Source organism: Nomascus leucogenys, chromosome X (genome assembly GCF_006542625.1).
Source record: "Nomascus leucogenys isolate Asia chromosome X, Asia_NLE_v1, whole genome shotgun sequence".
Classification (NCBI taxonomy): Eukaryota; Metazoa; Chordata; class Mammalia; order Primates; family Hylobatidae; genus Nomascus; species Nomascus leucogenys.
In genome coordinates, this window is record NC_044406.1 from 17,386,827 (window position 1) to 17,405,690 (window position 18,864).

An 18,864-nucleotide genomic window follows, 5' to 3' on the forward strand; every position below is an offset into this window, starting at 1 on the left:
CTTGGATTTTAAAACACTTTATAGATGTAATTAGAATATATTCCAAGGAGGAAGGGGAAAAATAACCTTCATTTGCCTGCCTACTTCTTCTCCTGCTCTCAACTTGAACATCATCTCTTCCAGGACTCCTCTACTGCTCCCACAAACTGGGTGAGGGGTCCTTCCTCAAAGCTCTCAAAATAAAGACCATCATCCTTCATGTGAAATCTCAAAAGCCAGTAAGCTCTGAAAATTTAAAGTGTTTTCGTAAGTTTGCAGCAAGCTCTTTTGGTGGCAAAAGATGAGCCGAACTAACATGAAACTCTTTTCAGCCTTTACTGAAATTATGTGAATATTTATATTCTGATGTGGAAGTAATAACCTGTTTGATGAAGGGGTGCTGCCCAGATCTGGCTGCAGTTATTGTGGTATATGTAGTACGTTGTACGCATATTACCTTTCTAAAAGGCAAACATTTCTGATGGGCAAACCACAACTGGTCCAAAGGGTTTCAGATAACGGACTCTGAGGCCAGGGGCAGTGGCTCATGCCTATAATCCCAGCACTTTTGGGAGGCCGTGGTGAGAGGATGATTTGAAGTCAGGAGGTCCAGACCAGCGTGGCCAAGAGGTCAGGAGGTCGAGATCAGCCTGGCCAACGCAGTGAAATCCCGTCACTACTAAAAATGCAAAAAGTAGCTGGGCGTGGTGGCACACGCCTGTAGTCCCAGCTACTCGGGAGGCTGAGGCAGGATAATCGCTTGAACCCGCGAGGCGGAGGTTTCAGTGAGCTGAGATCGCGCCACTGCACTCCAGCCTAGGCGACAGAGTGAGACCCTGTCTCAAAAACAAACAAACAAACAACAACAAAGAAAACGGATAAGGGACTTTGGACATATACCCTATGCATAAATGTTACTGCACTACGATCATTTATTCTTTGTAATCCCAGCACTTTGTAGAGTGCCTTGCATATAACAGATACACCACAAATATTTCCTAAGTGAGGAAACAAGGCTAAGAAATTAGTTAAGAAGGGAAAACGGTCAGCGCCTTAGAAATGACCATGGCTCCCAACTTGCAGGTCAGGCCTCTAACCCCTGAATGCCACTCCCTTCGTTGACTTTGAAGGCCCTATAAATAGTTGCTGTTGATTGAGGGCAAGAAACATAGCTGCTGTCTTCACTAGGAATAAAAATAGTTCAGTGGTCTTACATTGATGGACCCACATATAATTTTAGCCCAGGAATACAAAGCATAGAAGGCAAATTCATACCTCGGACCACATGGGCAGTGTCATAGGACCCTGTGAGCTTGGGAGCCTTTGGGTCTGACCTGCTACATGCAGTGACCTTTCTAGCCTCACAATTTTCTAATCTGTAAAATAGCAACCAAAGTAGCCCCTAAGGGCTTCCCAGGTGGGTCTCTACCAAGACAGCTCATGGCAGGGACAGTAGCTGTCGCCCCACACTGCAGAGTCCTGCGTAAACTTTAGGAGCTTCTTCACTCCTGTCTACTGTTCTCATTCAGTGTAGTCTGTCCAATCCCCCCACACCTCTTCTCGTCCAAAAAAAGCAGAGTCAATGCAAAAAGAGGCAGTTTGGATCCCGGGCACGGAGGCAGCTCATTCTCATCCTGAACAATGGCCAAAGAATTCTGTGAAAGGTAGCCATAGCAACAGTTAGATCCCCTGAATCTTAAGGAGCACGGGGTGTCAATGGGGTGGTAATCACTGGCTTGCGCAAGGACTAGATTCAAATAGCAAACTCTTAATTGCAAGGTCTCAGGTCACAACAGGGCCAGAGGCCTGGGAAGGAGAATGAGTTACACGAGAGGGCAGTTCCACACGTTCCCTGCGGGCGGTCCCTCCTTACCTGGTAACACAGGATGGTTTGCTGCACCAGCCGCGCGTACCCGTCCAAGCGGACCCCGGAATTGCTCCTGCTCCGCATCTCCCCGAGGCTCCCGGGCCGCAGTGCCCGATCTGCCGCGTGGGCGCGGGACGTCGGGGCTGTGGCCTCCAAGTGGGTCTGGTTCCCGGATACTCACAGCCTTAGTCGGTTCTTGGGATGGGACCGGGCCGGAGGAGGTCGAGACTTTTCTACACGCTAGCCCCAAAGTCCGGTTGGAAGGCAAGCCAACCAGAGCTCCGCGCGGCGGAAAGGCGCGGGGGCGGGGACAGGGGCTGGAGCGACGAAGGTCCCGCCTCGGCCAGGCCTGCTGGGCTCCCGACGCTCGCGGGACAGCGGGAAACCGGGTTCCGGGCGTGGGGCGAGGACGCCCCTGCCAAGCCCCTTTTACGTCCCGGCGGTCGCGAGGAAGTCCCCCGGGCGGGAAGAAGACGCCAGCCCACCCCAGCCGCCGGGGAGCCCGCCCAGGCAGCGCTCAGCCCCGACCCTGGCTCTGCCCCCGCCGCGGAGCGGAACCCTCCAAGTCGCGGCCTGAGGGGGAAGGAAAAGGGGGCGGCCCGGGAGAGCCGCTGCGAAATCAGCAACGGGCGGGAACCAGGTTGCCTCCCTGAGTCCCTTCTCTCCCCGGCCGGCTGCCAACCACAGCCAAGGCCAGAGAAACAGGCCCTTCTGCCGCTGCCACCTGAACGCCTTGGACCCGCCCTCCGGACCCGCCCCCGCCCCTGCCGCGGAGTGGAACCTTTGGAACCCTGAGGGGCACAGGTAAGGGGGCGGCCCCGCCCCGCGCCCTGGAACGACCTCACGGCCCCGCCCACATCCCCGCCCCCGGCCCCGCCTCCGCCGCAGAGCGGAACCCTCAGAGTCGCGGCCTCGAGGGGGACGAAAAAGGAGGAGGCCTGCGGGAGTCTAGGGGAACCCGGCTCCGGGCGGCGGACAAGTTGGCTTCCCTGCGTGGTAGTGTGGAGCCCCCCGAGACAGGTGCCAATCCCACCCGAGGCCGGAGAAAGAGGGCCGCCTACCGCGGCCGCCTGGGCACCCCTCTGAGGGTCAAGATTGTAGTCCCGCCCCTGGCCCTGTCTCCGCCGCCTAGCGGAACTGGAGTAGCGGGACCCAGCCCGGAAGAAAAAGGGGGAAGGCCCGGAGGGGTGCCCCAGCGACACCTCTGGCGCCTGTGACCCCGCCCCTAGCCACCTGGGCGCCGCTTCCCCGGGCAGGTTCGCAGTTCATCTCCCACGGGTCTACAGCTTGAAACTTGGCATTCATTATAATGTTTCGTGGCTGCTGATTATCTACAGTTCACAATCTTCGGCCTGGTATTCATTGTCCAAAATCTGGCCCACATAGGAATTCACTGGACAGCTAGACTAATGTAATCAATTTCCGCAAGCTCTTTGCCAGTCTCCATGCATTTACTCTATGCTTGACCCATTCGGCCCTTCTTCCTCCTCCTTGACTAACTTAAGCCTATCTTTCCCTTAACGGCCAGCTCAGCTCCTCTATTAGCCTTCCCCATTTTCTGAATTTCTGTAGCCATTGGTTTAGTAAGAGCTTAGAACTTAGAGTCAGTTCATTTTGAGTTCAAATGTCAGTTCTCCATTTACAAGTCGTATGACCTTTGGCATCCCGTTTTACATGTTTGAACTTCAGTGTTCTCATCTGTAAAATGGGGATAATCATAGCACCTACCTCACAGGATGACTTAAGACCAAGAGGATGAATATAAAGCATTTAGCACAAGCCTGGCTAGTAGAAAAATACTTAATAAATCATAGCTAATTTCGTTGTCACTTGGCCACAATGTATTGCCTCCTGTTGTTATTTATGTTTTCATGTGTGGATGAGGCATATTTTCCTGATTAGAATGTACGTTATTCATTGAAACAGTCTTTTGCTATCTCCTACTATGCCTGGTACAGTGTTGAGCGTATAGTTGGAGCTCAATTAATGTTGCTCGCATGAGTAAATGAAATCAGTCCTGCTTGGCTGCGTTCCCTTACGTTTGGTCCTTAACCAAGTTTATGTTAGATATTCCAGAACATAAATCTATGGCTTTACTCTGTCACTCAACTAAAGCACCAAACCCCTCATCAGCTCACATATTACTTCGTATAATACTTTGTTTTCTTAATATTGGCTCTTGAATTATGCAGCGATCCATGTGATGTGCCTCCATGAAGAATTTGCTGTGGTCTAGGGGTGAATAAAACTAGACATTGTTATCATCACTAAATGTTTTGGAATCTGAAGATGTACTCTTGCTAGAATTTTCATGTACTCATCTGCATCTAAAAGCTGGGATCATTGCTTCTTTTCATTGTGGCTTTTGTTTCCATTGGGTCCTTCTTTAGGAGTTGATTTTGCAGCCATATGGGAAATAACTGATGATCTTTGCTCCTTATCTGGCATTTCTACCTAGTATAGAAACATTTTCAGTTTCCTGACTTCATTCTTCGCTAATCCTACTATGCACACATGCACCCCTTTTGGTGTATACGCAATCTACATGCTTCGGCTTTGGTCTATGCGATTGCATAGCAACATATAAGCTATGTTCTTCGATAAGCTCAAAATTCTGTGATAAAACCAAGAAGGAACGCTACTCTGTTTTAGCTTTTAAATTTCAAAGCAAATTTTAGTGATTCATTTTGGACCAGAAAGCTGTGCTATATAATAAATCAGTCTCATATTTTAGTATCCTCATATCCCTGAGGTGCAAAACTTCCGTATCTTGGTCCCCATATCCACGAAGCCATTCTCTGGTTATCACCAATAGAAACTTGTCTCCAAGTCATTTCTCAAATATTTGTCAAGAATCAGATATAGTATAATGATAAGGAATGTTATTGTTTCTGAAGCTGATTCATGATCTCCATAAAAATGAAAACCCAGAACTGGACCCTGGGGTAGCACCATGTATGATTTTTCTGACCCCAGCCAGAGGATCTGCCATCATCCTGCCACAGAGGCTTCAGCCCAGGTAGTTTCCAGAGAGCCCTGTGTTAACATCCAAGGTGGAAACCAATAAATGTTTCTCTTGTAGGGTTCAGGTCTTTGGCTCTAAAGAAAATCACTCCATCTTTGACCCAGAAGGTCAATTCTGAATGAATTTGCTGAAAATGACCAATTCACCAAATTTAGTTATTTCTATGACAATTTAGTTGACTGGAAATCATTTTTTCATTACATTTTAAGAATGTTGAATTTGTCTCTGCTCCAGCTTCCTGTAGCTCATTTGAGACTAAGAGATAAAGACAGGAAACACCAGGGAACATAAGATGTCTTCACAGTGAGGAATATATTTATTAAATATATTTAAAAGACTATATTCTAAAAGAACATATATTCCATTTTTGCCTGCTCTGACTTCTTGATGTTGTACCTGGAGACTAACATGAAAAGAAAGCAGTATATACTGGCCAGGCGCGGTGGCTCACACCTGTAATCCCAGCACTTTGGAAGGCTGAGGCTGGTGGATCACTTGAGGTCAGGAGCTCAAGACCAGCCTGGCCAATATGGTGAAACCCTATCTCTACAAAAAATACAAAAATTAGCCGGGCATGGTGGCAGGTGCCTGTAATCTCAGCTACTCAAGAGGCTGAGGCAGGAGAATTGCTTGAACCCAGGAAGTGGAGGGTGCAGTGAGCCACGATTGCACCATTGCACTCCAACCTGGGTGACAGAGCGAGACTCTGTCTCCAAAAAAAAAAAAAAAAAAAAAAAGTATACACTGATAAGAATTCTTCAAATTGAAGATTATGTTCTTATGCCTACCCAGTCTTTCCTTTTTCCTTTCCTTCAGACTCCAACTAGAACAGCAAGGAGCAGAGACAGAGACAAACTAGTCCTTAAAATGCTCTTATGGAGACAAAATGACACCAAACAAGTCCACTCTGTGAATTGGTTATGCAGTAAATTAGATCTTTGTCTAAACGGCCTTCGACAAATCAACCGACTCCTAGCTGACCTGGTTAGACATACCCAGTATCCCAAGTGAAGCTGTTTCACCGTTTTTTGTTTGTTTGTTTTAAAGACACGAGGTCTTTCTATGTTGCCCAGGATGGACTCAAATTCCCTGGCTCAAGCGATCCTCCTGCCTCAGCCTCCCAAGTAGCTGGGACTACAGGTGCTTGCCTGGCTTGCTTCACCATTTTCAGTAAGAACGATCATGATGCTGCTCACTGAAGTCAGCAGACTTCCTTTGTGGGGTTAATGACTGCAGTGTGTTTTGAGAAAAACAAAAAACAAAAAAAGTACTCCAATATTTTGAGGAAATACTTCTTTAAATACTGGCCTCTGCCCTGACACTCCTTGCCTCCTAATATTGGCACCACCTCTGTTTCCTTACAATAGAGTCTCAGATCGTGGGATCAATCTTAAACCCAAAGGAGGATGCTTCTCAGAAACACACTCTGTCCTGCCGTATGTCTAAAGTAAGAAAAATAGATGAGAGAATTCAGCTTAAGGACCACAGCACAGACACAGTAGGAAAAATAAGGGGGTGGGACCTAAAGGATACTGGACATTGTGCATCCTTTTATGTATATTTTGGTTATATAATCTGTTTTGGGGGGTTGATTTCTGAGGTCTCACCCCTCCCCCAATCTAGAGGATCTCACATCTTCCTTATGAATTTAGTACTCGGCATCTTTGTGGGAGCTGAGGACCTTGGAAGAAGAGATTGCTCAGAGACCTCTTGCGAGGGTGAGGACAGCTTCCCATGTTTGGGGATCCCACATGCTAACCAGCAATGCAGAAATCCCAAATCCTGTTCTCACTTTTCAGTAGTCCTACCTGTTTGACACTGAGGAAGCGGATACTTGGATGAGATCTGAATTGGGTCTTGTACATTGCCTACAGGCCAAAGGCAATGTGTTGAAGAGATAATCTTGAAAGAGTAATGGGAAAGGAGACCTCAGAAACTGATCTCATGAGGCAGAACAACCCTTGCTCTAATTTCATAGTCACAGGGTACCTGCTGTTTTCCAAAAGATGTTACTGTTATGTTTGTCTTCTTAAGAGATAGTGTCTCGCTCTGTCGCCTAAGCTGGAGTGCAACGGCACAATCGTGGTTCACTGCAGCCCCAAACTTCCAGGCTCAAGCAATCCTCCATCTTCGGCCTCCTGAGTAGCTAGGAGTACAGGCACACAACACTATGCCTAACTAATTTTTAATTTTTTGTAGAGACAGGGGTCTCCCTGTGCTGCCCAGGCTGGTCTCGAACTCCTGCACTCAAGCAATCCACCTGCCTCAGCCTCCCAAAGTGCTGGGATTACAGGTGTGAGCCACCATGCCCAGCCAATTGTGTTTGTCTTAATCAGCATGTCCTACCACTTCCATGCCAGGTCACCAGGGAAAGAGACTGCAGATGTTTTTTCTTTGTGAAAATTACCAAACTTAAAGATCTTAACTGCAAATTTATTTCATTGATTTTAACATTTTTGATTTTAACATATAAATACAAGACAAATAAATCAGAGAAGAAATATTGCAAAGACAAGTCAGCACTCACAGAAATGTGTATTATTACTATGGTTAGTCTGAGATCCAACATTCACTTGAAATATATGCAAGAGAACCTTAGTGAAAGACTTAACTAAAAGGGGTTTGAAATGTTCCTAATAAGGACATACTTGAGGCACTGCTCAAGCAGATGTAGGTGGGAAGCAAGATAGACCCTGTATATAACTAGGAGCAATCAAGGCTCGATACATGTAGCAACAATAGCAGTGCAAGACAGTTCCCTGTTCCCAGTAGCTACTCCACTTGTCACTATGCATTCTTCGAGACACATTTAAAAAACAATTATAGCTCTGGCTGGGCCAGAGTGTACCAGTCATAACAATCAACAATGTACCATGCAGTTGCCTTTTAAAGAACAGCAATATGATTTTTTTCCATATATATGTACCTTTTTAAGAGAAGGAATCCTAGTCTACTCTCCTGTTCCTAAAGGCTCTGGGGATTTGAGAAGTGGGAGTGTATGTACCTCATCTACATACATCATCACAATTTTCCTGACACATGGTCTGGATGCCAGTTCATCCCTCTCTGTGGCCAAGGTATAAAGCTAAACATCTTGGTGCAGATTCTATAATCTGACCACTGGGATGCGGTCAGGGGATGGATATTCGTATTGGATGCTGTGTTTGGCTGTACAGGTCGTGCACCCAAGAGTGTGAGTGGGGCTACAATATGGTCTTTCTACTCTGTCAAACCATGAGCCCATAGGGCTGTGTCTGCCCAGTGGGGGCATCTTTTCCTAACTTGCTCAAAGGCACTGTATGAGCTAACTGCGGCACTGTCTGCTTATATTTTCCCAGTCTGGCTGGGATCATTATTTCTTGATTTCACTGAGGTTTCTGTATTTCACATCCTATATCATCTCCAAAAGGAGCTTTAGAATTCGCGGAATGAGCAAGGATTTTCTGAATTATCACGTGAGACAAAACAACCATGATTCTACAAAGGAATACATTTACACAGTAGAAAATAAATACAAAAAAATGTAGAAGTAAGATTTTTGACACATGGGTCACTAGAATTTAGCTTATATACAACAAAGGCATGCACAACTAAACTCACCAACAGGCTGAAGTCAACAGTTGCTTTACATGATGTTATCAAAGATAACTTAGCCTCTTTAAAAGGTAGCTGAAAGTTCACTACCTTTTTTTGTTTTCTTTATAGGAGTCATTCTTAGTGTATTGTTTAAAACCAACCTTCTTATAAAATGAAAGATAAGAAACCAAATCAGAAATGTCTAAAAACCATGGTGTAATGTCTTGGTTTCTTCTTGTAATAATAATCATCGCCCTTAATTAGCTTATGCTTATCCAGATGTTGCCAAGAATAAAATGAGTTGATTTTCATACATCTCACATTGTGTAAAAGGTAAAACTGGACATTTCACACTGTCAAGCATCATGCTTTAATTTTAGAAGAAAGGAATCACATTTGCTCAATAAAGTGTAAGCTTCCCCGCTTTGAAGTCCTTCTGAGAGCCATACGGCCTTTCCCATTGCAGGAATCTTCCTTCTCGTTAAACATGTGCTGTTTTCCAGTGAAATCGTGAAGGCACACATCTCCATTCTGAACACTAAAAGAGACCCCATTCCTCTCTGTAGAAGCATTTCCTGTATAAGGAAACACAAAGCAGGTGGCATGAAGTATCCACAGAAAGCATTAAAAAGCAAACAAACTTAGGCATCACTTTATTCTTAAAGATGTATTTGTAAAATATGTTTTTAAAAACATTTGTGAGGCCGGGCGTGGTGGCTCACGCCTGTAATCCCAGCACTTTGGGAGGCCAAGGCGGGCGGATTAGGAGGTCAGGAGATCGAGACCATCCTGGCTAACACAGTGAAACCCCGTCTCTACTAAAAATACAAAAAATTAGCCGGGCGTGGTGGCGAGCGCCTGTAGTCCCAGCTACTCAGGAGGCTGAGGCAGGAGAATGGCGTGAACCCCGGGGGGCGGAGCCTGCAGTGAGCTGAGATTGCGCCACTGCACTCCAGCCTGGGCGACAGCGAGACTCTGTCTCAAAAAAAAAAAAAAAAAAAAAAATTTGTGATATATGTTCATATTTTATTTATTTTTCATTACTTCCCTAAGGCCACTCAAAGTAAGCATACCAAACTGGAGATTGCTTCAGAAACCAGTTCTCTATGGCAGTTTTTTTTTGTTTGGCTTTTAATGAAACAGTCAAAATCTGAAGCAAGGTAATATATTAATAAAAGACCCACTTCCTAACTCTGGTTGGATATATTTTGACTTCAAGTAGCAGCATATGTATAATATAAGCTAAGGTAATACTTTGGTCTCCCAAAAGGTTAATGTTAACAGAGATCCCCATATGTACCCTTAGGAAGTTCTTGGTTCCCTAGGTTCCTATAAAATGAAACTTCGTACCAGAGAAACCAGAGCAACCAGCTACAACAGTCATGGCAAGAAGAAATCATCTCTCTTGTAGACTAAACCAGCTCCTCTGACTAAATCAGGACAGGACCAATTCCCAAGAGGAAACTACCAATTCCAACTTCAGAGTCCAGGCCAGGGAGCAGCTGGGCACTCAAGGGTAACTGTTGGCTTGGACATGGGCCTTCCCTACCCCAAGCAGGCCCTGAGTTATAGGGAAGCACAGGTGCTGGCCTCTTCTAGTTACTTGGCACCATCCTTCTGATCATTAGACCATTGGGAGACTATATAGAAAGCTGAATAATAAGCCCATTTGTTAGTTCATGACATGATTATGATAACAATGATCATAACAGTACTGGGACACTTTATTATCTCATTTAGAGCCCTGCAGGGTGGGTACTACTGTTATCCCCATGAAGGCTTCAGAAATTAAGTGCTGTCTCCAAGGTCACACAGCTCAGAAGTAATGGAGTTGACATGTGATGTTGCTTCCAAACTGTGATCCTTGTGGTCCTGGGTACCAAATGAGACGGCTGCTGGTACCCCACCCTCTAAGGCAGCTCAGAACTGAACTGTGTAATATTCATGCAAACTAGGTGATGAATATGGTTAACACAGCTCCATCTGTGACACAGATCAAATAGGGCATGTGACTGTCTGAGGCAGCTGTTTGGATTTAGGCATTTCGGCTTGAGGACATTTTGGTGCAAGAACAATTTGGCCTGGCATAATAAACAAATCATTAAACTTCTAGCTTTTTTTTTTTTTTTTTTTTTTTTTTGAGACAGAGTCTCGTTCTGTCGCCCATGCTGGAGTGCAGTGGTGCGATCTCGGCTCACTGCAACTTCTGCCTCCTGGGTTCAAGCGATTCTCCTGCCTCAGCCTCCTGAGTAGCTGGGACTACAGGTGTGTGCCACCACGTCTGGTTGATTTTCATATTTTTTTATTAGAGACGGAGTTTTTCCATGTTGGCCAGGCTGGTCTTGAACTCCTGACCTCAGGTGATCCTCCCACCTTAGCCTCCCAAAGTGCTGGGATTACAGGCGTGAGCCACTGCGCCCAGCCCTAGCTTTCTTTTTTGAAATTGCCAATTCCATTCCTCATCTATCCCAGATACTGGGGCGAGGACTGAGGAGTCAGGAATATTTATCTGACATGCATATTATGTGATATTAAACACCGAGGCATTTTGGCAACCTTAAATGTACCCCCACCCTCACTGTCAAGCATCAAAAGTAGCTGTGTCAAATCAGCTGTGTTAAACAACTGTGGTAAAATGTGGTGTTTCCATGAAGTCTGATTTCCCAAAGGATGACAACATGTTGATAGAGCTAGGCAGGTGAGGCTTCATCTCTGAGCTCTTTCGAGAATGTGGACAAATCTGGTTTATGGATTCAGAGCCCCAGATGACCCAGCTCGCTCCTTTGATGCCTCTCCTTTCAATTTGCTTTCTCACACTAATGTACTAACCAGCTGTGCTCCCCACTGCCTCGCCTCTGTTTACCTACATTGAATCATTCCTGATAGAGCTATTTGGTGTAGAGCCCAGAGCTTGCTTTCTGGTATCGACAGTAAAGAGCTAAGGCTATACAGCAGTTATTTCTCATCTTTTACAGCAGTGATTCTCAACTGGGGGCAATCTTGCTCCCTTCTTCTCCCCGCTCCCCTGGGACAGTTGGCAGTGTCTGGGGACATTTTGGGTTGTCATAACTGGGGGCAGGGTGCTACTGGCTCTAGTTGATAGAGTCTAGGGATCCTGCTAAATGTCCTGCAATTCCACAAAAAAGAATTATCCAGCCCCAAAATGTCAATTGTGCTTGAAGTTGAGAAACCTTGATTTTGAGGCATCCTACGGTATTTTAAAAGCCTAGATGGGCCGGGCACAGTGGCTCACACCTGTAATCCCAGCACTTTGGGAGGCTGAGGCGGGAGGATCACTTGAGCCCAGGAGTTTGAGACCAACCTGGACAACACAGCAAGACTGCATCTTAAGAAAAAAGGAAAAATTAGCCAGGCATGGTGGCATGCTCCTATAGTCCCAGCTACTCAGGTGGCTGAGGTGGGAGGATCACTTGAGCCTCGGAGGTTGAGGCTGCAGTGAACCGTGATCATACCACTGAACTCCAGCCTGGGCAATAGGAGACCTTGTCTTGAAAAAAAAAAAAAAAGTCTAGACACACCAGCAAGACCGCCCATCTTCAGGAAATTGGAAAACTGGTAGATGTGTGAACCTTCTCACAAATTTATTTGAATTAGTCATGAAAAGAACTAACATCCTAAAACAATGAATACAGGCAAATTCTCCATGGAAGGAGAAACTATACCAGCAGAGCTTATGTTTTTATAAGAATGCAAAAGATATATTAAGAAGCAAGAGAAGGTAAAAATAGATAAGGTAAGCTTTTATGAGTAATGAACAGCCTGGTCTTATGAAAGAAAGAAAATGTAACAGAAGTTTTAGCTAGAAATGTCAGAATTAATGAGTAAAGGAGGCATGGCAGCAATAATCTGTTCAGATATTGGTCACATATATGGTCACCAGTACTGGTCACAAGTCATCTTCCAGTATTTGACATATTCATGGGGATTTGGGTGCTGTCACAAGACAGCCACATTGTGGGAAAGAATTAACAAACATGAAAAGCAAAAAATAGGAAGGTTTAAAAGTGTTGGCTGGGCGCGGTGGCTCATACCTTTAATCCCAGCACTTTGGGAGGCCGAGGTGGGCAAATCACTTGTGGTCAGGAGTTCGAGACTAGCCTGGCCAACATGGTGGAACCTGTCTCTACTGAAAATACAAAAATTAGCTGGGCATGGTGGCGGTCACCTGTAGGTCGCCTGTAATTCCAGCTACTCGGGAGGCTGAGGCAGAATTGCTGGAACCCAGGAGGTGGAGGTTGCAGTGAGCTGAGATTGCACCATTGCACTCCAGCCTGGGCAACAAGAGTGAGACTCCATCTCAAAAAAAAAATGTTGAACATGTATATTATGATAGATGTAATAAAAATTGCTATAGTCTTATCAGCTATTTTAGGTACTGCTCTCACAGAAATAGCACAATACTGAAGTGGACAATAGTTAAGTGAGGATTTAAAATGTTAAAATTTTTAGGTCATCATCATTCCCACTATGAAAAACCAAATCTTAAAAAAGATCGTTGTTCCAGTATTTGCTCTATAATAAATCAATTTGGATTAGTAAACTTTCTCTTTTGTAAGGGAACCACATTTTGATCCACTAGTCATATATGTATTAATAGTTACTCACTTTGCTTAGCCAAAATGCCAATAAAGGATAAAACTATTTGAAAAAATAAACACTAGCTTGAGAAATACTATATTGAGACATACATACCATTCCCGCTTGCGTGTACTGAGCAATCATTATTCACTAGCAGTGTGGTGGAGTTAGTGGAGTTACTGTTTGACTGTAAGGAATTTGAAGAGCTGGACACTCCTTGGTTTACAGTCTGCTTCTTTAAACCATTAGTAGCAGTTTTACTCCAGTCTACAGCAGAATAAGCATTACAGAAAAACAGGGCAGTATGTTGAAGCTCAAACGCAAGAGACAGATCACAGTGTAACACGTCCTAAGCAACTGATTCCTCACTTCAGGGTCTTATGGAGAAGTCACCTTCCACCAGTTGGTGTGATAACATGTATTTTCATTTGGATTATTTACATTTGTCCTTCAAATGACTGTGTGGTTAAAAGTAACCTATATTCTCCTAGAACTAAAGGCCAAGCTAATTTGATTATGTCTGTAAATATCCATAGAATTAGGTAGTGATTCAGAGCCTCACACTGTCTTAACAAGAACACAAATAGTCTGTGTTGTAATGACTAATTGTTCTTCAATCCATGAAAATGATTGAACTATGTGTACTGCCATTTTCTGAATACAGACTCCCGTGTCCCCCAGATACTGCAAAGGTGGTATTCATGCAAAAGGAATGTAGCTTTTCAAACAGTACTTCATTTTTCTCATTTTCTTAAAAAAAAAAAATGAGCTATTTGCTCTACTACCCAACCGGGTATATGTGAAAATCACTTCAAAATAAACAAACCTATGTTACAACCAAATGTATGCTAAAGCTTATACACAAAGTCTGGCTTACTAACAAATAAAGCAACTGACAACCAGGACCTGTGGAGAAAGGATTGAGTTGAGATTTTAAAAATTACCAAGGTAAATATTAAAAATTACTTTGGGAAATGAAAAGCATAATCTCAATAGAAAATCAATTCTAAAAATTTTACTGTTGCTTCATTGAAGAGGCAGCCAGCCCATTAATTTTATTGCTCAAAAAATTCCCAGATATGAATAATTATTTTTTAATTCACTAGATTTTTTTTTCTCCCTAATGTTCACGACCAATATTTTCTGTTGAGCAAATTCCAGATTTGCTGGAATTCACTGATTTCTAGATTGGATTTGCTTTGGATCTTAATTTATACAATCTTTTCCTTGAGATTTAAGAGGAAGAGAAAAAGTGAGGTAAATCTTTACCAGAATTTTCAGCCAGCCGTAACTTTCCACAACAAAGATACCGCCTCCATTGCTTCCTGACATTTTCTTTGGCCACACAGTAAAAGATGAATATGAAAAATCCTAAGGAGGGAAAAAAACCCCACAATGAATTCCAAGCTAATAGCTGAATGTCATAAGCTCACTTTGCACAAAAGATATTAATAATTATTTTGGCAGCTGTGGGCAACATGAAATTTTGCAAATTGAATAAAAAGTCCAGAGTCCTAGGAAAGCTTGCTGTCAAAAGGCTTCGGGGAATGCCTTTAGAAAATCTTTGTAAGATTAAGAATATTTATATGATAAAAGGAATCATAACTTTGCATTTCCACAATTAAATTCACTGTCTCCTCCCACATCCTGTCCTCCGCCTTCCGTATCTTGGAATTACAAACCATCCACCCAGGATCTCAGCTTGGACTTAGGCTCCTGCCTCTCCCTCCCTCCCTATTTAGAATCCGTTTCCAAGCTCTGTCAAATGCCATCTCCTCCACACATCTTTCCCTTCCCACTCTCCTCCTCTCCAGCCCACTGCCATGTCCTTTGCTCGGATCTCTCTCTCCCCCTCAAACCCAGGCAGTACAGCGATGCACTCACCTACCTGCCTGCCTCCTCCTGACCTGCCCCAGGTGCTGGCATGGAGAGCAAGCTGAAGACCTGAAGGGGCCCTGGGACTCCACCTCTCACCCACTCGGGTGCCCAGTCATGGCAGGCCAGGGCTCCCCAGCCAGCCCATGGCTGCCACTCCCCAAGGCTTTTGCCAATAAATATTTGCTGAGTGAATGGATGAATTCTGGGTTCTCTGCTTTTACTTAGAAACCCCCAATCTATTCACTTTAAAAACCTTCATTTTAAAATACCAGGGGCCAGGCGTGGTGGTGGCTCACACCTATAATCTCAGCACTTTGGGAGGGTGAGGTGGGAAGATCACCTGAACCAGGGAGGCGGAGGTTGCAGTGAGCCGAGATCGCGCCACTGCACTCCAGCCTGGGTGACAGAGTGAGACTCCATCTCAAAAAACAAACAAACGAAACAGTTTTGCTTTTAGTAGGGTATATGTGCCCACCATCAAGACCCATGTCTGAATATTACACAGCTTCATTCATTTGCCACCCTGGGAGTCGACCATTGGTTGCATTAGGAGAGAAACAGCATGTATAATCAGAACCTATATATATATTCAACCACCCCAAAAGCCCTGTGCATTAGGGTTAGTTTCCTTGTATAGATGAAACAATACATTCATTCCTTTTATCCATTCATATTCGAATGAGAAGATAATCTGGGGAAATGAAGAAAAAGGCAGATTCAGTTTCCACATTAAACATGTGAGGGTGGGTACCTTGCTTTCATGTCAATGATTACTGTAATGTGGGCATATATATATTCTTTTCTTTTAAAGTATCTATTACTTTCAGTATGCCATGGTTGGCAAATAAAACTTTTCTTAAGACCCTTAAAAAGAATTTGCTTATGTTTTTGGTTTTGTATGTAATACCATGTGGTGTAACACCTGGATATACCAATTGAGGAACTGCTATATTATAAGTAAAAATTAATAACCATATATAACCAAACAAGCATCTCTGCTGGCTTCCTCCAAATTAAAATAAGAACCAACAACCAAATTCGGCATTTGAATTTAACTTCAGGTTGGGATTTCTCTGAAAACCAACAAGATGATCTATTGCCTGATAGAACTAGAGAAGGACAATATGGGAGCAAAAGCAACAGGAAAGATGAACAAAAGCCAATGAGAAGGCAATTAAAAGGCATCCCCAAAAGAGGATTCAGAATAAAAGGAAACTAAGGGACAGTGAATTATTGTTATTGTAATGTAAACCTAATAGCCTGCTGGGCTTTTAATGTCAAAGCACTTCCATTAAAAATTAACAGCAGACACGTTTTTCATAACACTGCTCTGAAATAATTAGTCATTTTCTTTTCTAAAGAGTACAACTATCAGGGTTCCAAGATGAATGGGCTTCATTAACCAATGGGAAACCTAAAGCAGATGGTGACACCCAGAGCCTGCTCTCTTTCCCGCTGAGTGTCCCAGGGCAGCAACTTCTTGGGATTGGCCTTCAAGTAAGACTGCTGCCACTTGGGTCTGTCTGTTGCCTTCCCATTTCTCATTGTCTCCAAATCGCTGACCTAGGAGGTGAGAGTGGTGAGCCCCCACAGGCACAGTCATGGTGTGTGTGCTTACTGTCTGCATGTTCTATTTGAAGACAAAAGTTTTTTTAAAAAAGAAACCAAGTGAAGGAAGAATAATTGACTTTTTCAAAAAGTGTTCCTGGCAGGTTCCCCTCAATATGGTCTCTCCAAGGAGATAACGATGAATAAGGATAAAAAAACACCATTTCCTGAATTTAGTAAGCACCTTTCCTCCAAGGATCTCAAAGCAATCCCTCTCAAGGATAAATATGTTTTTCAATGAAAATATCATAAGCCACTAAATAAGCTACTTTGCATATACAGGCATACCTCATGGGGTTTCACAGATAGTATTTTTTTTTTTTTTTTACAAATTGAAGGTTGTGGCAGCCCTGCGTCCAGCAAGTCTCTCAAGGCCATTTTTCCAACAGCATGTACTCACCTTGTGTCTCTGTATCAGCAGTTTTTAGCAATAAAATATTTTTAAGTTAAAGTATGTACATTTGTTTAGACATCATGCAATTGCATACTTAATAGACTATAGTCTAGTGTAAACACTATATGCACTGGGAAACTAAACAATTTGTGTGACTCACTTTATTGCAATATTTGCTTTATTGTAGTGGTCTAGAACCAAACCCCCAACATCTCTGACCTGTACTCTTTTAGTAGCTACAGTTTTATATTCAACTGGGATCATTCAGTTTGTATTTGATGCTATAAAGCTTACCTTGTAAGGTATTAAAGATGGCAAACAGATACATGAAGGTCACGTTAACTGGTCCCCAGGCAAAGAAGGCAAAGCCCCAAGTTATTCCCAGTAAAAATGTAAGGCCAGCGATACTCCTGAGGTCTTGAATACTGGTTTTTCGCTGGGCTCCCAGTTGCTTCTTCTTTTTAATTCGACAGAGCTGAACCAGGACCACAATGAACATGCTGACGTTCAGCAAAAATATCACACAGAAATATCCCACCACCGTAATGTAGAATACTGCATTGTTGTTGATCCAGCAGCTGGAGTTGGTGGAGGGGGGAAAACGGGAAAACATATTATAGTAATGAACTAGAGTTCAAAATGATACAATGAATCTCTAACATTTTACTGAAACATTTCCTACCAGTACAAGAGAAAAAAAATGATAAAACTGCTATTCTCTACAACCATTTATAGCTCTAGGGAAAAGAATCTAAGAGTTTATTTGAGGACACTTGGTGATTTAAAGTATTTTAAAAATAGACCTTTTTTTAAACATTCAGGATTTTGCCCCTGTAAATCCTAGCAACTCTGTTCTATGAGTCTTTATTAAAATAACTGGAATGTCATTTTATCAGAGGCTAATGCAAATATTTTCAAAACAGTTCCTCCTAATTCATTTTTCTTTTCAGAATAGCTCCTAATTCATCACTTGAAGAGTAGCATGGCATTTCCAGCTAGCTTCTCTCATTACATATGACTGTGAAGGCTGCTGTGAAATATTGCTGGGTTTTATTAGGATGACAGCAGGAGTCAATATGCTGATTAGATCCTCTGTTTTCTAGGAGCATTCCGTTTTCCAGTTCACTTAGCATTCCCTTAGGGGCCTTTGTACTCACAAGTCATCCGGTGAACCATTGGGGAATTTCCCATAGGATCCGAGCCCATAGTTATCTGGCGATATAGTCAGGATGATGGCCACAACCACAGCTGGTACCCCTGGAAGATGGGAAACATTGGTTACACCTAATTCTTTTTTTTTGAGACGGATTCTCGCTCTGTCACCCAGGCTGGAGTGCAGTGGTGCGATCTCGGCTCACTGCAACCTCTGCCTCCTGGGTTCAAGTGATTCTTCTGCCTCTGCCTCCCTAGTAGCTGGGATTACAGGAGCGTGCCACCATGCCTGGCTAATTTTTGTTTTGTATTTTTCATAGAGACGGGGTTTCACCATGTTAGCCAGGATGGTCTCGATCTCCTGACCTCGTGATCTGCCCGCCTTTGTCTCCCAAAGTGCTAGGATTACAGGCGTGAGCCACCGCGCCCGGCTGGTCACACCTAGTTCTAATAACCAAAGTGGGTGACAAGACTAGAGATCACATCCTATTTACATCTTGTAGCAGAGACTGGCTAGCTGTTCACCAGGCTGGTTTCTTTTCCTCTTTGGCACATGACTGGATGCTCCCAGCCTCCCAGGCAGCTGGGTGTGTGTGGCCACATGGCTCACTTTGGGCCCATGGGATACGGGTGCAAGTGATTTGCTCCACTTCCAGGCCTGCCCCATAGAAACCTCCTGTGAGATCCTCTACTTTCTTTTTGCCTGCAAACTTAGGGCAACCTTGAGGCAGTCTTCAATAGCTTGGATCCCTGAATAACTGCAAGACCAGGGATTCCTCTGCCCCT

General features: G+C 43.9%; 3 protein-coding genes across 19 annotated transcripts in view; 1 reads left to right on the plus strand and 2 right to left on the minus strand.

Annotated features, from left to right (window-relative positions):
- Positions 1 to 2,612, minus strand: part of PHKA2 (phosphorylase kinase regulatory subunit alpha 2) — a 92,336-nt gene extending 89,724 nt beyond the window's left edge. For 5 of the 6 annotated variants that reach the window (XR_004028673.1, XM_030806603.1, XM_030806605.1 and 2 more), the window contains exon 1: positions 1,853 to 2,612. Coding sequence is in view for 4 of the 6 variants with exons in the window: in XM_030806603.1 (XP_030662463.1) it covers positions 1,853 to 1,930 (78 nt within the window). In the remaining 2 variants the exon portion in view is untranslated. The remainder of the gene's footprint in view (positions 1 to 1,852) is intronic. The other variant, XM_030806607.1, reaches the window with a different exon arrangement.
- The window catches only part of LOC115833243 (helicase SRCAP-like), a 116,331-nt gene continuing 99,453 nt past the window's right edge, over positions 1,987 to 18,864 (plus strand). For all 3 annotated transcript variants that reach the window (XR_004028674.1, XR_004028675.1, XM_030806611.1), the window contains exon 1: positions 1,987 to 2,650. Coding sequence is in view for 1 of the 3 variants with exons in the window: in XM_030806611.1 (XP_030662471.1) it covers positions 2,048 to 2,641 (594 nt within the window). In the remaining 2 variants the exon portion in view is untranslated. The remainder of the gene's footprint in view (positions 2,651 to 18,864) is intronic.
- Positions 7,284 to 18,864, minus strand: part of ADGRG2 (adhesion G protein-coupled receptor G2) — a 136,012-nt gene continuing 124,431 nt past the window's right edge. For 7 of the 10 annotated variants that reach the window (XM_003261121.2, XM_003261120.2, XM_012500945.2 and 4 more), the window contains 5 exons: positions 18,084 to 18,183; positions 17,221 to 17,504; positions 14,316 to 14,417; positions 13,161 to 13,313; positions 7,284 to 9,022 (listed from right to left, as the gene is read on the minus strand). In XM_003261121.2, the coding sequence (XP_003261169.1) occupies positions 8,838 to 9,022; positions 13,161 to 13,313; positions 14,316 to 14,417; positions 17,221 to 17,504; positions 18,084 to 18,183 (824 nt within the window). In that variant the 3' untranslated portion in view covers positions 7,284 to 8,837. The remainder of the gene's footprint in view (positions 9,023 to 13,160; positions 13,314 to 14,315; positions 14,418 to 17,220; positions 17,505 to 18,083; positions 18,184 to 18,864) is intronic. The other 3 variants (XM_003261119.2, XM_003261125.2, XM_030806610.1) reach the window with 3 other exon arrangements.